The 20,735-nt window shown below is 33.7% G+C and overlaps 1 protein-coding gene across 1 annotated transcript; it reads right to left on the bottom strand.

Annotated features, from left to right (window-relative positions):
• Nucleotides 1–13,262: 13,262 nt before the first annotated feature.
• Nucleotides 13,263–14,449, bottom strand: LOC100987671 (putative ubiquitin-conjugating enzyme E2 N-like). The gene has a single exon (XM_003816807.5). The coding sequence runs from the start codon at nt 14,417–14,419 to the stop codon at nt 13,958–13,960; it is 462 nt and encodes a 153-aa protein (XP_003816855.1). The 5' UTR covers nt 14,420–14,449; the 3' UTR covers nt 13,263–13,957.
• Nucleotides 14,450–20,735: the final 6,286 nt, after the last annotated feature.

The raw sequence follows: 20,735 nt of genomic DNA, 5'->3' as shown, positions 1-20,735 counted from the left end.
CAATTAGTGTAATACACTGTGTTAACAGAATAGAGGACACACATGGCCTTCTCAAGTGATGCAGAAAAGAAGCATTTGACGAGATATAACAAGCTTTTATAACAAAAATACTCAGCAAAGTAGAAATAGAAGGAAATTGCCTCAACATAATAAAACCCACTTACTCAAAGTCTATGACTAGCATCATACTAAATAGTGAAATATAAAGAGCTTTTTCTGGAAGACCAATAACAAGGTAAGGATGCCCACTGTCAGCACTTCTATCTAACACGGTATTGGAAGTATTAGCCAGAGCAAGTGAACAAAATTGAGTAATTAATTACTTAATTAATGACTTCCAAGTTGGGAAGGGATAAGTCAAATTATTTTTGTTCATAGAATACATGATCTTACCGGTAAAAAACCAACAACTTTACAAAACTATCTTAAAACTAATAAATGAATTCAGCAAACTTGTAGAAAACAAAATCAACACAAAAATCAGGTATTTCTATTCACTAATAGTGAACAATCTGAAAATACAACTGAGAAAACCATTATATTTATCATAGCATATAAAAAATAAAATACTTAGGAATAAAGCTAACCAAAGAGATAAAAGACTTGTACACTAAAATCAATAAAACATTGCTGAAATAAATTAAAGAAGACACAAATAAATTGAAAGATATAAAATGCCTATGGATTGAAATACTTAATATTATTATGATGTCCATAATATTCAAAGTGATTGATAGTTTAAATTCAATCTCAAAATCCCAATGTCATTTTTTGCCAAAATTAAAAGATTAATCCTAAAATTAACATGAAATATCAATAAACTCCAATTATCCAAAACACTTTTGAAAAGAAAATAACAAAGTTGGAGCCCTTCAATCTCAACTGAAACCCCAATGTCATTTTTTTGGCCAAAATAGAAAGATGAATCTTAAAATTAACATAAAATATCAAGTAACTCCAAATATCCAAAACAATTTTGAAAAGAGAATAACAAATTTAGAGCCCTCATACTTCCGGATTCCAAATCATATTACACAGCTACAGTAATTAAAACTGTGGTACTGGCATAAAGAAATATAAATATTCCAATGGAATAGAACAGAGATCCCAGAAATAAATCCACACATTTGTGATCCACTGATGTTCAGCCAGGTTGCCAAGGCCACTCAATGGAGAAATTACAGTCTCTTTAACAAGTGATGTTAGAAAAGCTGGGTAACATATGCAAAAAAAAAAAGTAGGACTCATATTAATCCCATATAAATATGAACTCAAAACAGGTTAAAAACCTAAATGTAAGACTTAAGATTGTACCACTCCGTGAATACAGCATAGGTGGAAACCTTTATGACAATGGATTTGGTAATTATTTCTTGGATATGACACTGAAAGCAGAGGCAACAAAAGCAAAAAAGATAAATGGGACTACATCAAACTTAGAAGCCCTTGTGAATCAAGGGATTCAATTAGCAGAGTGAAAAACAACTTATGAAATGGGAGAAAATATTTGCAAATCATATATCTGATAAAGAGTGAATATATAGTACATATAAAGAACTCCTACAGTTCAACAACAAAAAAATAGTAGCCAGATTTTAAAATGGGCAAAGGACTTGAATAGACATTTCTCCAAAGATGATATATGAATGGCCAACAAGCATAAGAAAAGATGCTCAACATCACTAATCATGAGAGAAATATAAATCAAAACCAGCAAGTTGTATCACCTCATACCCTTTAGAATTGCTACTGTTAAAAAAAATAGAAAATGACAAGTGTTGGCAATGATGTCAAATAACTGCATCCCTTTTGTACTGTTAGTGGAATAGTTCTACTACTGTGGTAGCACTGTGGAAAATGTTGCAACCACCATAGAAAAATAAGTAAGGAAGTTCTTTGAAAAATTAAAAATAAAATTAACATATGATCCAGAAATCTCACTTCTCGGTATGTAACCCAAAGAATTGAAAGAAGGGTCTCTTGCAGATATTTGTATACCAGCATTCAAAACAATACTATTCACAATAGCAAAGAGATGTAAGCAACACAAATGTCCAGTCTTGTTATTCAAGAATGGATAAACAAAATGTTGTATTACATAAAATGGAGTGTTAGTCAACCTTAAAAATGTAGTAAGGTTGTCACATGCTACAACATGAATAGATCTTGAGAACATTATGTTAAGTGGAATAATCCAGTTACAAAAGACAAATACTACATTGTTGTACTAATATTGATGTATCTAATGTAGTCAAATTCATGGAAACAAAGCGGAATTGTGGTTACTAAGGGCTGGGGAAAAAGGGAAAAGGAGAGTTGTTTAATGTGTATAGAGTTTTAGATTTGCAATCTAACTTCTTGAGGTCTGTTTCACAGCAATGAGAATATACATAACACTACTGAGCTATAGACTTAAAGTGGATAAGAAGGTAAATTTTATGTTACATTTTTACAACCTAAATAAAGCACCTAAATAAAATGGTGAGATAATATTCTAGCTGTGTGATCTCTGTCCAGCAGAAAACAGATGCCACTCAAAAAGAGAATCTGAAAGGAAATTAAGACAAAGTTATTTATAAATGCATGGATAGAGTTAAAGTATGTGATTACCACAAAATGTTGTTGAAGTCCTTGGTTAAAAACAGTAGAAAATCCTCATTATGCCTTGGCCTGAAAGGGCAAGATGAGGGCGTAATCACCAGAATCCTGCAGGGGTTATGGATGTATGGAGAGAGCCACCTGAGAGGACCTGTGGCATTCAGTAGAGGAACACAGTTCTTTGCTCTCAATACCAAACTACACCCAGAATGGAGGAAATAATGGAATAAAGATCTTGACCTCTTACTCCTCCTGCCTCTAATCTCCATCTGGTGCCTCTTATAAGCCAGACCTAATCTGAACCTTAGAGCAAGAGCTCCAGGTGATGCAGTTCATAGTAATCAGCCTTTGCAGTCACAGAGCAAGGTGGAGAAGGGTTAAGTGGGAACCTGGAGGGAAAGGCAGAATATTCAGCACACTCCAAACCTCTTTCTTCCTCTGTAAATGGGAATGAACGCAGTGCCTGACTCAATCACAGGGTTGCTTTAAAGATTAAATGAAAAAACCCATGAGAAGCTGATATGGTGTGGCTTTGTGTCCCTACTGAAATCTCATGTTGAATTGTGATCCCGAGTGTTGGAGGTGGAGCCTGATGGGAGGTGATTGGATTATGGGTGGTTTCTAATGGTTTAGCACCATCTCCCTAGTGCGGTCTCATGATAGAGTACTCACAAAACCCGGTTGTTTGAAAGTGTGTAGCACTTCCCCTTTCATTCTCTGTCTCATGATAGAGTACTCACAAGACCTGGTTGTTTGAAAGTGTGTAGCACTTCCCCTTTCATTCTCTGTCTCTTCTACTCTGCCATGGTGAGACTTGCTTGCTTCCTCCTTTGCTGTCCACCATGATTGTAAGTTTCCTGATGCCTCCAAGCCATGCTTCCTGTACAGTCTGCTGAACTATGAGTCAATTAAATCCCTTTTCTTCATAAATTACCCTGTCTTAGATAGTCATTTATAGCAGTGGGAGAAGAGACTAATACAGAATCATTTAGCACAGTGCCTGGCATGTACCAAAGAACTGTTAGAGCAATATGCCATCTGCCTGTATAGCCAAGGCTCTACTATTCTAGCCATGAATGTTTATAAAATAAATTTCTCACGCTTTGGACTTCTATTCTTTCACAGATGTACAAGACTGGTCTAAGTGGCAGACAAACAACAGATCATAAATAGTCCGCTATGTTCAATTCAGTGTGTTATCAGAATAACACCTTACATTTGGAATATGTTCTGAAGAGCAGAGAACTTTTGGCTTTTAAATAAAATATTTTAACACCTTTTCCTGAAATTCACTGTAATTTCTACATCCTCTATTTTCTATACTCTCAATTACTTGTTGGAGACCAGCCAGAGCCCTCAACATCAGTCTGGGACATTTTGGGGGCAGATGATAGATAGAGGCACTAGTGAGAGTTTGAATTGTAAGAAGATCAGGGAATAAAAGCTAGCTCTCAGCCTTAGGTAGTGAATTAAAAAGTGCCTGAGCCCCATCCCTAACCACAAACGAAAGAAGCAATAATTTACGAACCCCTGCCAAACACATATGAATTCATCATTTGGTTAGGAATACAATCTCAATTTGTAAAGAATTTCTCTAGAATTCATTTACCATTCACTTGCCAGTACTATTGACTATTCTAAATGTAGCTGCTCAAAATGTTGTTTTTTTAAGGGAAGTCTGCAATCTTCATATCATGTGCTTCAGAGTAACATTGCAAGCCTAAAGTGGAATCCATGGAATTCAGTAGCAAGGGATTGCATTTTTTTCCCCACTGCCTTTGACATTTTGTGTAGCATCTCATTACGTATGAAGTAGGTATTTCTGTCTGCTGAATACTTAAATTCAACCAGTTGCCTTTATTCAGCAGTGGGGAGTAAGTCACTCCTCGTTACTGCAACTTTTTTTCTAACCATATGTTTTACAGATTCTCAATATAATTAACTTCACTACAGGCCCAGAAATTGAACTAATTAAAGATAGAAAACTGAGAACATAAATAGACTAAATAGATAAAAATATGAAAAAAAAGGAAGTCTTGAAAATGACGTGCTCATGAGAACCTAAAAAAAAAGAGAAAATGATGAATGAAACTTTTTTCATAAAACATAGCTTTTATTCACATCAAGGGAAATATCAGGAACTTCAGAGGAGTAATATTACATAAAGAGAAGTGTCAGTTCCTTGAAGTTTGACCTTAGGTGTCAGTCTTACTCAGTGCTGAAGATTTTTTTGACTGCTTCAGTAGGCTTAATTAACATATATTTTGTATTACCATAGCATTTCTTTCACCCTCTTCCTTACTCTGGGAGAGACTTAATTGTTTATATTTTGCTTTCCTACTTGATTTTGAGACTCTAGATACCCTACTGTAGCCCCATCATGGGAGACCAAGCTTGCCACACAGTAGTTACACCCTAAATACTCTAAGAAAGAATGAATAATCGACAGAAGATTTGCAGGAAAAAGAACCATAGCAACTTTTTGAAATATGACATAAATAACCCATTGAGAACTTTAGAGATATTTCCATTGCCCAAATAGAGAAATCAGAAATGCCTGAATACTCATTCATTCTGTTTCATTTCCTCATGTGTTTAAGCACCAAAGTAGACATTTTTGCTGTCTTCTTAGGATAGTGGGTGACAAGTACCAAGTATTGTGAAGGTTATTGATGGACAGACCGTTATAGAACATTTAAAAGAAATGAAGACATTCAGAATAAATTGCTCATAAAAGGAAACAGTTGTTTCTTTTAAGATGGATACTAGTATAATAAGGAGTACTATACCATTTTATTACCCCTTGTCATAGTTACCTTACCCTCAGCCAAATGTGAGGGTTCAGTAGACTCTCATTGATGTCGTATGACCAAAGCTGTGTTAGTTACAGTTATAACTTGACCCATGTCTCCTGGAATATGGGTAGACACAGAGACTGGTGTTCTATTATTTCTGGAAAAATCTAAAAGCCTTCTCCTGAGACCTCGAGCAGAAAGAACTTCACAGGCACCAGCTTCACTTTCACCAACAGTAGGAAAGAGTTCCTGTATCTTAAGAACAAAGTGGACACTATAGGTACTAGAGAGGCTAGAAAAATATTGACAGGTCGCAGAGTAGTAACGTTACCTCTCATCAGAATAAATGTAGGTTGGAGAGTAGGGAATAATGATTGTAACTAAATGAATGATGATGAAGTTTTCATTTGGAGTAAATAAATAAATAAATACATACATAAATAAATACATAAATAAATGTAACCATAGAAATATGCATAGAAGTCTCTGATGATCTTATGTATTTTTGTGGTATCAGTTGCAGTGTCCCCTTTTTCACTTCTCATTTGTGCTTATTTGAATCTTCTCTCTTCTTGGTTAGTCTAGCTAGCAGTCTCTCAATTTAATTTACGTTTTCAAAAGATTAACTTTCATTTCACTGACATTTTGTATTTTTTATTTGGCCCTCAATTTTATTTAGTTCTGGTCTGATCTTTGTTATTTCTTTTCTTCTGCTCTCTTGGGTTTGTTTTGTTCTTGCGTTTTGAGTTCCTTGAAGTATGACATTAGTTTTTAATTTTTGATCTTTCTATTTTATCAATGTAGGAATTTAAAGTTATAAACTTCCCTCTTAGCACTTCTTGGCTGTGCTTCTTTGTTTCGGTATATTGTACCTCCATTTTTATTCATTTCAAATGAGTTGTATTTTATTATTTTTTAATTTAAATGTTCATCTTAATTTTGTCATTGACCACGAAATCATTCAGGAGTATGTTATTTTCCATGTATTCGTATAATTTCCAAGAGTTCTTCTTGGAATTGATTTCAAAATTTATTCTACTGGGGTCCAAGAAGATACTTTGTATGATTTTGATTGTTTGAAATTTATTAATACTTGTTTTGTGACCTAACATACAGTTTATCACCTTGGAGAACATTCCATGAGCTGATGTGAAGAATGTATATCCTATGTTTGTTGTACAGAATGCTCTATAAATGTCTGTTAGCTCCATTTGATCTAAAGTCCAATTTGAATCCAGTGCTTCTGTTTGCTTTTTGTTTCTATTTCCATGAAATATCTCTTCATTTTTCTTTACTTTCATTCTATAAGTGTCTATCAATAAGGTGTGTCTCCTGCAAGTAGCATAGGGTCAGATCATGTTTTCTTTTAAAATCCATTCTGCCAATCTGTACCTTTTAAGTGGAGAATTTAATTCATTTATGTTCAAAGTTAATATTGATTTGTGAGATTTTGTTCCTGTCATTATGTTAATTATCTAGTTGTTTAGCTTCTTTTGTGTAATTTTTTATAAGACCTGTGAGTTTTATACTTTTGTGTGTTTTTATGATGGTGACTGCTGACATCTTGTTTTTATGTTTGGAACTTCCTTGAACATTTCTTGCAGAATCAGTCTAGTGATGATGAATACCCTCAGTGTTTGCTTGTCTGGGAAATGCTTTATTTATATTTCATTTATGAAGCTTATTCTGGCAGTATACAAGACACTCATGAAAGAAACTTTAGATGACACAAACAAATGGAAAAACATCCTATGCTCATGGATTGGAAGAATTAATATAGTTAAAATGACCATACTTCCCAAAGCAATCTATAGATTCAATGCAATTTCTATCAAAATACCAACATCATTTTTCACAGAATTAGAAAAATAGTCATAAAATTAATATGGGACCAAAAAAGAACCTGAATAGCTAAAGCAATTTTAAGCAAAAAGAACGAAGCTGGAGGCATCATATTACCTGACTTTACATTATACTACAAGGAAATAGTAAACAAAACACTTCTGTACTGGTATACAATTAGACACATAGATCAATGGAACATAATAGAGAACCTATAAATAAAGCCACATGCCTACAGCCAACTGATCAACAAAGTTGACAAAAACATACACTGGGGAAAGGATGCCCTTTTCAATAAATGGTGCTGGGAAAATCTAATAGCCACATCCCAAAGAATAAAACTGAACCTATATATCTCACCATATACAAAAATTAACTAAACATAGATTAAAACTTAAATGTAAGACCTGAAACCATAAAAATTCTAGAAAAAAATAGGAAAAACTCTTCTGGACATTGGTCTAGGCAAATAATTCATGATTAAGACCTGAAAGGTGAATAAAACAAGAACAAAAATAGAAAAATGGCACTTAACTAAACTAAGAAGTTTCTGCATAGAAAAATAAACAACCAACAGGGTGAATAGACAACCTACAAAATGGAAAAAATATAATGTAAACTATATGTCCAACAAAGGACTAATATCCAGAACCTACAGGGAACTAAAAATAGCAGCAGCAACAACAACAACAAAACAAATGACCCCATTAAAATGTAGGTAAAGAACATGAACAAACACTACTGGGGGAACCCACCCCCAATATTTCAATGTAGGTTCTATTTTCCATAAGTGTCAGCCCCTGAGAAATAAAGAGAGACAGTATAAAGAGAGGAATTTTACAGCTGGGCCACCAGGGGTGACATCACATATTGGTAGGACTGTGATGCCCGCCTGAGTCTCAGACCAGCAAGTTTTTATTAAGGGTTTCAAAAGGGGAGGTGGTGTAAGAGCAGGGAGTAGGCACCAAGATCACATGCTTCAAAGAACAAAAAGCAGAACTACTAAGGGTCTAACAAAGATCACATGCTTCTGAGGGAACAGAACAAAGGGCAAAAGCAGAACCACTGATAAGGGTCTATGTTCAGCAGTGCATGTATTGTCTTGATAAACATCTTAAACAACAGAAAACAGGGTTAAATAGCAGAGAACCAGTCTGACCACAAATTTACCAGGGCGGAGTCTTCCCAACCCTAGTAAGCCTGAGGGTACTGCAGGAGACCAGGGCATATCTCAGTCCTTATCACAATTGCACCAGATAGACATTCCAAGAGCGACCCTTTATAGACCTCCCCCGAGGAATGCATTCCTTTCCCAGGGTATTAATATTAATATTCCTTGCTAGGAAAATAATTTAGCAATATCTCTCCTACTTGCACGTCCATTTATAGGCTCTCTGCAGGAAGAAAAATACGGCTCTTTTTGCCCGACCTCGCAGACAGTTGGACTTTATGGTTGTCTTCCCTTGTTCCATAAAAATCTCTGTTATTCTGTTCTTTTTCAAGGTGCACTGATTTCATATTGTTCAAACACACGTTTTACAATCAATTTGTACAGTTAACACATTATCACAGTGGTCCTGAGGTGACGTACATCCTCAGCTTACAAAGACAACAGGATTAAGAGATTAAAGACAGGCATAAGAAATTATATAAGTATTATTTGGGAACTGATAAATGTCCATATTAAGATGAAATCTTCACAATTTATGTTCCTGTGCCGCGACTCCAGCCTGTCCCTCCATTCGGGGTCCCTGACTTCCCGCAACAGAACACTTTGCAAAAGAAAACATGCAAATGGCCAACGAGCATATAAAAAAATGCTCAACATCTCTAATTAGCAGAAAAATGGGAAATTAAAATCATAAAGAGATGTCATTTACACCAGTCAGAATGGCTATAATTAAAAAGTCAAAAAATAACAGATGTTGAAGAGGATGCAAATAAAAGGAAAGACTCATACACTGTTGGTGGTGAAGTACATCCATTGAAAACAGTATGGAGATTTCTCTAAGAACTAAAAATAGAACTACCATTCCACCCAACAATCTCACTACTGGGCATCTACATAAGGGAAAAGAAATCATTATATGAAAAAGATACTGGCACTCATATGTTTACCACAACACTATTCACAATAGCAAAGATATGGAATCAAAATAAATGTCCATCAATGGATGATTGGAAAAAGAAAATTTTATATATACACACACAGACATATATATATATATATTTATATGTATATGTATATGTATATATACACATACATCATGGAATATTACTCAGCCATAAAAAAGAATGCAATTGTGTCTTTTGCAGCAATATAAATGGAATTAGAGGCCATTATTTTAAGTAAAATAATTCAGAAACAGTATGTCAAATGTTGCATTTTCTCACTTATAAATCAAAGCTCAATATTGTGTACATATGGACACAGAGAGAGGAATAATAGAGGCTTGGAAAGGTGAGAGGGTGGGAGAAACGTGAGGGATGAGAAATAACCTAATTAGTACAATGTGTACTGTTTGCATGATGGTTACATTAAAAGTACATACTTCACTACTATGCAATGTGTCCATGTATCAAAACCCCTAAATCTATAAACATTAAAATAAAAAATAAATACATATAATTATCTCTAAAATGAGGATATTGTAATTAAACAAATGTGGCTGGAAAGACTATAAAATCCCCCATGAGATCAAGAAGACAGTAAAGGAAAATCTAGCAGAGTTGTTTTATGTATTAAATTGTGGTGATAAAGAATAAGCTTTCTTGTTTGGATCTCCACCAAGTCCTGCCTATTAAATAAATGGGTTGAATTTGGAAGATCATACCAACTGTGTTTCTATTTTTCTAATATTTTTCCTTTAATTTCTGGACCAAAGCCTGTGTTCCCCAAGAAGCATCTTTTGACGCCAGTCCTGAAAAATTTCCTCTGAACTCTTGTTGTGTCAGTTACCAATACCATTCACATGACTCTTTGCCTATGCTGACTGCTATGTTTTATTATTTACATGTAGTATCTATACTCTGTTTCCCCAACTGATTGGTGAGGCCCAGTGAAGGGGAAGGAAACCATCAGTTCTTCAGTTCCTACTCTGTACTAGTAGCTATATATTTAATACATTACTTTATCTACTTTTCACAGTAACTTCTTGCAGCTGGTATTATCTTTACTTTTTACAGGTAAAGAAACTGAAGTTCAGTGAACTTATATAATTTGCTCAAGGACAAATTCAGAATAGTTTGACACTAGAACTAGTGTCAAATTATTTTACCAGTATTTTAAAATAAGAGTCTTTTTGCTTCTTTTACATAGTATATGCTTAGCCCTGCTTCTTGAACCATGTATATGTGTACTAATGTCTCTTAATGATGATAAAGTATTCCTTATTATCAGTATGCTTTCGAAGTGCCTAAATATCTAAATATCTACACTTTTTCTAGAGTTTCAAATAACATTCATTACAAGGTAAATAATTTTCTGGTGAAAATACATTTTTATGTAATAAAATGCAATCATGTAAAAGATATTGAAGACCACAACAAAACTGCATGTCTGATTTTGTGATGAATTTTGCCTAGTTTCTGTTATTTTGATACATATGTGAGATATATATATATATATATATATATATATATATATATATCCTATCTTACTTAAGTTCACCATGTTATTTAAGTTCGGAAAAAAGTATACAACTAAATCAAAGACCTTGCCTTTAGGTGTTTCCCTTATTTCCTTCAAATTTTGCATTAAAAAATATAAAATTGAATTTGCTTTAAATGTAGCCATAAGAACTTTTGTTATCCTTTGGGTTGATACGGATCACAGTCTTTCAGAATAACTGGTGAAAGCATGAGTTCGAGAAGTCCAGTTTTTATGTGATATCCACGGACTTCATGGGACAAATGGGAGGATACTTTTAACCTTCACGATCAATAGGAGTTTAGAAATAGGCTAAAAATCGATAGGAGTTTAGAAATAGGCTAGAAAAACAAAAACTTAATTAAAAATAAAAATGGCCAGGGGTGGTGGCTCATGCCTGTAATCCCAGCACTTTGGGAGGCTGAGGTGGGCAGATCACCTGAGGTCAAGAGTTCGGGACCAGTCCGGCCAACATGATGAAACCCTGTCTCTACTAAAAATACAAAAATTAGCCAGGCATGTTGGCGCATGCCTGTAATCCCAGCTACTCCAGGGGCTGAGGCAAGAGAATCGCTTTAACCTGGGAGGGGAATGTTGTAGCGAGACAAAATCGCGCCACTGCTCTACAGCCTGGGTGACAGAGTGAAACTCCGTCAAAAAAAAAGACAATTCACATGTAGTTTGGAAAACAAATCCCAGCCCTGACAGAGGAAATGGGATAGAGGAAGATGACACCTGCAAATTACTAAATTTTTACACAGAGCATAAAATATATATAAATCAGTAGCATTTTGTCATTTGGGGTAGATACAGGAAGTAGCCATCAATCTGAAGAAAACACAGTAAATTTTATCAATTTTCTAAAGCTTCAAACTTTTTGTATATTCTCAAGTAATAATCATATATAAGTTTCTTTTCTTTTTCTTCATTGAGTGTCAATCCACACCTATAGGCTAGAGCTAGATCATTACTCTGTTTTTTCACTGAATTATTTTGAGACCCACCTAATCTAAAAGTTTACATTTTCTTCCCCCTCCACACACCCCCAGGCAATCGATTCACAAGCAGCAGCCAGAATGACTCTGTTTTAAGTCAGTTCATATCATTCCTCAGCTCATAACATCCGATGGATTAATGACTTTCATGCAAAATAGAAGACCAAGTACTTTCCAAGTGCTACAGAGCTCCACAGGATCTAAAATTCCATTAGCTTTGGAACCTCATCTTTGATTCCTCTCTCTTCTCGCTCACTTTTTTTATTTTTCCAACCGCATGAACCTTGTTCTTTCTGTATCATGGTAGAAATGCTCTCATCTCAGGAACTGCCTGACCCCTCTATCTGAAACGCTCTAACTCCAGATATCCTCATGGATATCTCCCTCAAACCCTTTTAACCTTTGTACAGTAATTTTCCATATCACTTAGGTCTGCCTTAATCAAACTATTTAAAATAGCGTGTGAGCACACACACACACACACACACACCCTTCATCACCATCTATTCTTTTTACCTAACTTAATTATTCTCCACACCTCTTTGTCCTTTTAATATTTTATATAACGATCTTGCCTCTTATGTTTATTGTCTATCTCATTCCCACTAAAATATAAAACTTCATGAGGAAAGAGATCTTTGTCCATTTTTTGTTCAATCTTCTAATACCTAGGCTAATATATGTCATATACTAGCAACTCAATAAATAATTACTTGATCAACTTAATTATTAGCTATTGTAAAATAAAATATTAAAAAATCTATTGCAGGGCTTTGGGATTCTAATGTATTAAAATGCATGGCTACATAAATAGATTAATTATAAAGATTTTAGTGTTGAGAGAGGCATTATCCTGTAAAATGGTTAATTTACAGCGAGTGCAGAAGTACAGGAAGAATCAGGCTCAGTTATAATATTAATAAATTAACAAATGTTGACTTATAGTACAATAGAGAGGAGCTCTTAACTCAGGCAGATGAGGATTTGGATACCTAGACTACCACTAACTTTCTGAGAAATCTAAGGTATGTTCATGAGCTCTAAAGTGGCTCAGTTTCTTATCTGTACAATGACAATAATAATATAAGGATGTTGTAAAGCAATATAACACATGTATTCTTGGAGAATTTGTATTACTGACAAGAACTCTTTCTTATTAATAAGAGCTCTTTATATAGTAAGTATATTTTACCTTCTATATTTGTTGCATATAATTTTTTCCCTGCCTGTCATTGCTTTTAGCTTTTTCTAACAGATATTTTTATTACATTCAGTCTTTTCAACCTCAAACAATTTTCTCCATTTACCCAATTCATTTATCATTAAATCATTTTTATTCCTATATGTACTTCACATTTCTTATAATTACCTAGTACTTTAAACTTTTTTTTACAATAACAAAACATATTTTAGTAAAACATAAGATTTACAGAAGTTTCCAGACAAGCCATACAAAATGGTCACAAGCTTATTTTGAAGGGGGGACTCTACACTTGACAGCAAAGTCACAATGTTATTAGTGAGGGCAGTGATGCTTGTTAAATGTTCCCATTTTGGTTCAAACAATCAAGCTTGTCCATCTACAGTGTCTAAATAAAGTTAGACTTGGATAAAGAGCATATTTCTAAAGAACTGGTTAGCTGCTTTTAACCAATCCAATTAGATCACCAAAAAGGCGGGGAAAGGAGCCCATAAAATTAAAATAAAACTACCTACCCCCCTCAAAAAAATAAAATAAAAACACCCACACCCTTGCAGCTAACCTGACAACTACCTTCATTCACAGTGCTTTATACTTAAACCAGGATGGGGGAAATGAATAAAAGCAGGGAGGGACCACTCCTTTTAAACGTTTCACAACAATCCGGATGATACGTCTAGCCTCTGCTCATGCTTTATGACAGTGAATCAGGACAAGACATAGATTTGCTAATGTACATTTAATCACCAAATAACTGAAGATGTCTGGGTTTTTTTATTCTGTAATGTTTGTAAGACTATGTCCATTAAATGCAAGCAAAAAGGAAGAAGTCTTGGCAGAACAGGAGAAGTGATGCACACTTAATGATTGGATCAATTTAAATACTATTCATGGCATATAGCCTAGTCCATGCTCTAGCTGTTTCAATGGCTTGGGCTTCGTTGGTCTTCCACTGCTCCACTACATCATTTGCTAATGGATCATCTGGATTGGGAGCACTTAACAAGGCCTGGATCGATAGCAGAACTGTGCGGATCTGCAGGGCTGGGGACCACTTATCTTTCAAAATATCTAAACTTATTATTTCCAACTTGTCTACATTTGGATGATAAATTTTGGTCATGAAACGTACTTTAGGGGCTGCCATTGGGTATTCTTCTGCAAGTAATAGTTCACGTTTAAAAGTCCCTCCCTCAAAGGGGGAATCCTTTGATTCCCCAGCAATGACCACATGAAAATAACGGGCGTTGCTTTCATCTGGTTCTTCTTTGATGCCAGGAACTGGCTCTGCCAGCAAACGCTGGGTTTCCTTGATGATCCTGTGGGGCAGCCCGGCCATCAGAACCTGAGTTCGGCCTCTGGTCTCGTCCAGTACTTTATACTTTTATTTCTACTTAAAATGTAATATCATTTAATCATGTATTAAACAGCTATATACGAAATATATGTGCATGGGATTTTAAAAGAATTTTTAATCTCACCATGTTAATGAACCATCTTGTAGTTTGAAACTAAAGTCAAGTTATTTTTCGGCCAGGCGCGGTAGCTCAAACCTGTAATCCCAGCACTTTGGGAAGCCAAGGCGGGTGGATCACGAGGTCAGGATTTCGAGACCAATCTGGCTAACACGGTGAAACCCTGTCTTTACTAAAAATACAAAAAAATAGCCGGGCGTGGTGGCAGGTGGCTGTAGTCCCAGCTACTCGGGAGGCTGAGGCAGAAGAATGGCGTGAACCTGGGAGGCAGAGCTTGCAGTGAGCCGAGATCGCGCCACTGCACTCCAGCCTGGGCAACAGAGCCAGACTCTGTCTCAAAAAAAAAAGTCATTTTTCTTAAATTTTCCAGATTGAACATCATATTATTTGAGTACATTTTTGTCTTTTTTGAGAATTTTTATTTTTCTCTATAATAAATATAACTTACAAAGTTAAATTTTAGAGATGATAGGAACTATATTCTTGTTTCTCTAGAATTTAATAAGATTTTATATTCTATCTTTAAGTTGTATTTACTTCATAAGTAAATTTTAGATATGATTCATCATATGAATCTAAGAATATTTATGTTTTTCATTAACTATATTATATGAGGGATAGATACAAATTCTTTTTACATATGCCTCACTGGACTCTACCAAGATGATCATATGGTTTTGCTTCCTTTTCTCTTGATGTGATGAACTACATAAGTAGAAGTTTCAAGAATAAAAAAAACCCTACTAGTTCATAATGGATTGCTCTTTAATTATAGCTCTGTGTTAGAATTAGTAGTATTTTATTCAGTGCAAGTATTTCTGTGTGTAGAAATAAGATTAAAACAATGAATAATATTTTGCATTTTGCTTCAAGGAGATATTATGTTTACAAAATGAGTTGAGTTCAAAAAGAGCTCATAGCTTTTTGAGTCCTATAATACCATAAATGGGTGATAATTAGTTACTCCATAATACGTTCAAATAAATCACCTCCTATAAAACCTCTGGAGTGGGTACCATTTTTAAATGTGGCCCTTTTTCTCTTATTTTAATTTAAATCAATTAATAATAACTTAATTTTTCTATGTCTTGAAAACATTTGCATGAATTACCTTTTTCCTAGAAACATCATCAATTTCAAGACTTTTAACTTTATTAGTATAAAGTTTTATATAGCTAGTTATCATAATTTTACATTATTTGTGGTTATTTTAACATTTATAAGTTTGTATGTATGTGCTTTATCTCTTTTTTCCACTTATCAGGTTTCCTAGAAATTGTTATTTTAATTGAAATTTTAACATATAGTTATATAGTATTAAAAATTAATTCTATGATTTTATATTTTTTAATCAATTTTATGTTTTATCTTTTAAAATTCATACTTTAATATTTTTCTCATTGCTATTTTATAATTATTACCTTTAATGTTTACATATTATAGCTCCTTTTTTTGTTTTATTTTGTAGTGAAGTCAAATGAAGCTAATTATATTTTACTGAACACTGTGACTATTTATGGCTTGGCCAGTTACATTTTAGCAAACACCACTTCAACCCCATGATGAAGATCTGACACCTAATTTTCTCCTTGGATTTCTTTTTAGAATTATCTATAACTACAGTTATAATTTCTTCTTTGACCTAAAAAATAATTTTGTAAAAAATTTTCTCTTTTATCTATTTGGGTATTTCATTTTAATTCACATCATTATTTTTAAATATAAGCACATTAGGGTCCCAATGTGTGGCCTTTCCTAAATCTGAATTTCAGAATTTATTGAAATTTCTGTATAGCGCAATTCACAGAAACTCACAAAATTGATATCTGTATGCCAGAAAGGAATTTTGCAATTAGATGGATAAATGGAAAAATAGATTTACACATAAAACATTCCATTAATTAAACAGAATTTAATTTTATTCAGTGGAACGTAGAATTGTTCAGTCACTAAATCTATATCATTTGTGTTTACCAATTTCATTTAGCAAACATATAGCAAGCTGTGTAATGCACTCTATGTATGATTGCATTTTATCATTTTCTACTATGCATATAAATTTATATTTTATATTTTGATGAAATATTATTCAGTACATAATTATTATCATGATACCTGAGTTGTTTTGTCTGACTTTCAAATATAAGGTAAACATTTTATTCCCTTTCAATGCATTTAGGCTTGTCCTCAACTTTGTAATAACATTAAAATATCTGTTTTCATTTTGCTATGTTTTCCATGATGTTTCTGCCTAGATTTTGTTAAATTTTCTTTGAAATGTATGTTTTATGTGTTTCTCTTTGTATTAGTCTAGATAGGCTGTTTTTTTTTTGAAACAACTAAAAAACCTCAATTTCTGAACACAATACCTCATTTCTAGAACATTTCCTTCAACATAACATATATTCACAAGGTTTCATTGAGATGCAAGGGGAAAGAGTGCTGGGAAATGTGAGTTTTTAGTGTTGCAAGGTGAGGAACATTGTTTCTGCCATAGTCTGTCATTCTGTTCATCAAAGGTCCATTCACTCTCCTTCCTTTTTTTTTTTTTTTCAAAGCTGTTTGCTTAGGATGGCTTCATTAATTAAAGCTCTTTTTTTGGTTCCAAATTAATTTTATAGTAGATTTTTCTAATTCTGTGAAAAATAATGTTGGCATTTTGATTGAGATAGCATTGAATCTGTATATTGCTTTGGGCAGTAGGGCCATTTTAACTACATCCACCATGGAATTTTTCTTATTTATTTGTGTCATCCCTGATTTCTTTCAGCAGTGTTTTGTAGTTTCTTTTTTTTTCTTTTTTTTTTTTTTTTGTAGAGATCTTTCACTCCTTGGTTAGATGAATTCCTGAGTATTTCATTTTCTTTGGGGCTATAGTAAATGGGATCATGTTCTTGATTTGACTCTCAGCTAGAATGTTACTGGTGTATAAAAATGCTACTGATTTTTTTACATGGATTTTGTATCCTGAACCTTTACCTAATCTATTAATCAGCCCTAGAAGCCCTTCAGTGTGGTCTTTAGGGTTTTCTATGTATGGAATTTTATTGTCAGCAACGAGATAGTTTAACTTCTTTTCCTATTTGAATGGCTTTTTTTTCTTTCTCTTTCCTGATTGCTGTGTGTGGATAGAATTTCCATTACCATGTTGAATGAAAGTGGTAAGAGTGGACATATTTGTCTTGTTCTAGTTCTCAAGTGCAAGGCTTTCAGCTTTTGCCCATTTAGTATGATGTGGCCAGTGGCTTTGTCATAAACGTCTCTTGTTATTTTGATGTACTTCCTCCAATGCCTAATCTGTTGAGGATTTTTATCATGAAGGAATGTTGGATTTTATTGAAGGTTGTTTTTGCATCTACTGAGGTGAGTGTATGAGATTTGTTTTTTATTCTGTTTATGTGGTGAATCATATTTACTGATTTGCATGTGGTGAACTAACTTTCCATCCCAGAAATAAATCTTACTTGGTCATGGTGAGTTAACTTTTTGATGTGCTGCTGGATTCAGTTTGCTGAACGAAGCTGGAGGCATCACACTATCCAACCTCAAACCATACTATAAGTTTACAGTAATCAAAAAAGCATGGTACAAGTACAAAAACAGATGCATAGACCGGTGGAACAGAATAGAAAACACAGAAGTAAACCTACACAACTACAACAATCCGATTTTCCACAAAATCTACTGAAATAAGCATTGACAATAAGAGTGTCTATTCAATAAATAGTGCTGGGATAACTGGCTAGTCATATGCAGAATAATGAATTGGACCCCTACCTCTTACCATACATGAAAATTAACTCAAAATGGATTAAAGACTTAAATGTAAGAGCTCAAATTATAAAAACGCTAAAAGAAAACCTAAGAAACACCTTCTTAACAAGTTTTGGCAAAGAATTGGTGGCTAAGTCCCCAAGAGCAATTACAACAAAAACAAAAAGTAATAAGTGGCACCTAATTCAACTAAAGAGCTTTTGCACAACAAAAGAAGTTACTGACAGTAAACAGACAGGCTACGGAATAGGAGAATATAATAGCAAATTATGCATCCGATAAAGGTCTAATATCAAGAATCTACAGGGAACTTAAATCAACAAGGAAAGAATAAAAATATCCACTTAAAATGGCAAAGAATATGAACAGACACTTCTTAAAACAAGGTGTACAAGCAGCCAACAGCATATAAAAATGCTCAACATCGGCCAGATGCAGTGGCTCACGCCTGTAATGCCAGCACTTTGGGAGGCTGAGGCAGGTGTATCACAAGGTCAGGGGTTCAAGACCAGCCTGGCCAAGGTGGTGAAACCCCGTCTCTACTAAAAATACAAAAATTAGCTGGGCTTGCTTGCGGGCGCCTGTAATCCCAGCTACTCGGGAAGCTGAGGCAGAGAATTTCTTGAACCCGAGAGGTGGAGGTTGCCGTGAGCCGAGATTGCGCCACAGCACTCCAGCCTAGGCAACAGAGCAAGGTTCTGTCAAACAAACAAACAAAAAACAAAAAACAAAAAAAAAGAAAGTTTTGCTGTTGTTGTTTTCGTAAGTGCCATTTGGCTCTGTATGTAATTTCCCATTCACAAAAATTTCTCTCTCAGCCTTCTGTAGATCTGGTTCCTCTAGTGTTCAAAAATTATAGAAATGAAAATAAAAGAAAAAAAAAGAACTGAATTTGATCATTTGCCGTCAATCTGTTTTTCTCAACTGAACTGTTTGTAGGAATAAAAAATCAGTCTTACAAATGCAAGAATTTTCCCAAAATAAGTCTAAATTTTGTTTTGTATTATTTGCGCAATTCATGAGACACATTTGCATTAATCATATTTGGCTCTTTTTGACCACAGGAATATTTTCTTCAACACTTTTTTATTGTTAATTTCATTAATTTAATTTGTCATCTCAATATTTTCTCTGCTTTCTGGGCTTCATATTCTGTTTAATTTGGATTTCTACAATCGTTTCTGTGTATCTTTTAGAGGCTATTTTATTATTTTAACCTGTTAATTCTTTTCTTCGCAATCATGTTTGATGAATAAAATTTCCTGGCCTTGGGGTATACACATTTACAAACTAACATTTTTTTTCCAAATAGCTCTCTCAAGTTATGATACCAATTTTATATTTCCACAAGGAGTATATGAACCTTCCTGTTTCAACACATGCTCACCATTTCTTGGTCATACTAAGCTTACAATTTAAATTGTCCTATATGTACAGTGAAAAAAGGTAACTTCAATTTTTCAATGTTTATTGTACATTCAGTTGTCCTTTTTGCTGAGTTCAATTTTATGTAATTTACCCATTTTTAATATTTATATATTTTTGACTTAGGCATCAGAAAGATTGTTTCAATATACTTGATATTAACATTTTGTTTGCTAAATATGTTTAAGTATATTGTTGTCATTTAAATTTGTTTTTCAGTAACTTCAGTAACTTCTTTCATTTATTTGTGGGTTTTCTGTTCCTTATCTAAGAAATTTCATCATAGTTAGAAAAAATTACTGAATACTATTTCTTAATAATTTTGAAGATTTTCTTATTTGTCTCTTTTATTTGTCTGGGATCAATTTTTGCATATGATATTTGGTAAAGATCTAATATTGTAATTTTTTCAATTGGAAAACAATTTATCCCAACATAATATACTGAAAGTTTATTCTTTCCCCACTGATGTAGAAAGTTAATTCTATTATATATTCAATTGTTGTATATACCTTGATGAAATTCTGAGTTCTATCATCTAAAATATTGATTAATTTGCCTCTTTCTTCACCTACATTACTTTAATTACAAGAGTTTAATATGAAAGTACTTTATAAATACTTTTATATTTTTGAAGAATATTTTAGACCTTTATAATTCTACATATATAGCTTCATAATGAGGCTTTGATTCAAATTGCATTAAATTTATTGTAAAGTGAAATAATACCTTTTTCATGTTGTTTTCTCATCCATCAAACTGATACGTCTCTCTACGTATCTAAGGTTGCCCTTACTGTCACTCAGTGTTTTGTGATTTCCTTTGTCAAAATCATGAGTGTACTTTATTAGATTTACTCCTAAATAATGTGTGTATATGATATTATAATAAGACATTTTTTGTATCATAATTTCTAAGAGTCTTGTTAATATATAGAAAAAATATCCATTTTTGTTGACCGAGCATGAACCCAGAAATTCT

The sequence above is a fragment of the Pan paniscus genome, chromosome X, assembly GCF_029289425.2.
Source record: "Pan paniscus chromosome X, NHGRI_mPanPan1-v2.0_pri, whole genome shotgun sequence".
Classification (NCBI taxonomy): Eukaryota; Metazoa; Chordata; class Mammalia; order Primates; family Hominidae; genus Pan; species Pan paniscus.
The sequence above is the reverse complement of the archived record's forward strand: the minus strand, read 5'-3'. Positions and strand labels throughout refer to the sequence as shown.

What these genes read in the sequence shown, in the direction of transcription:
- LOC100987671 (XM_003816807.5), bottom strand. Translation starts at nt 14,419, where the DNA reads ATGGCCGGGCTGCCCCACAGGATCATCAAGGAAACCCAGCGTTTGCTG.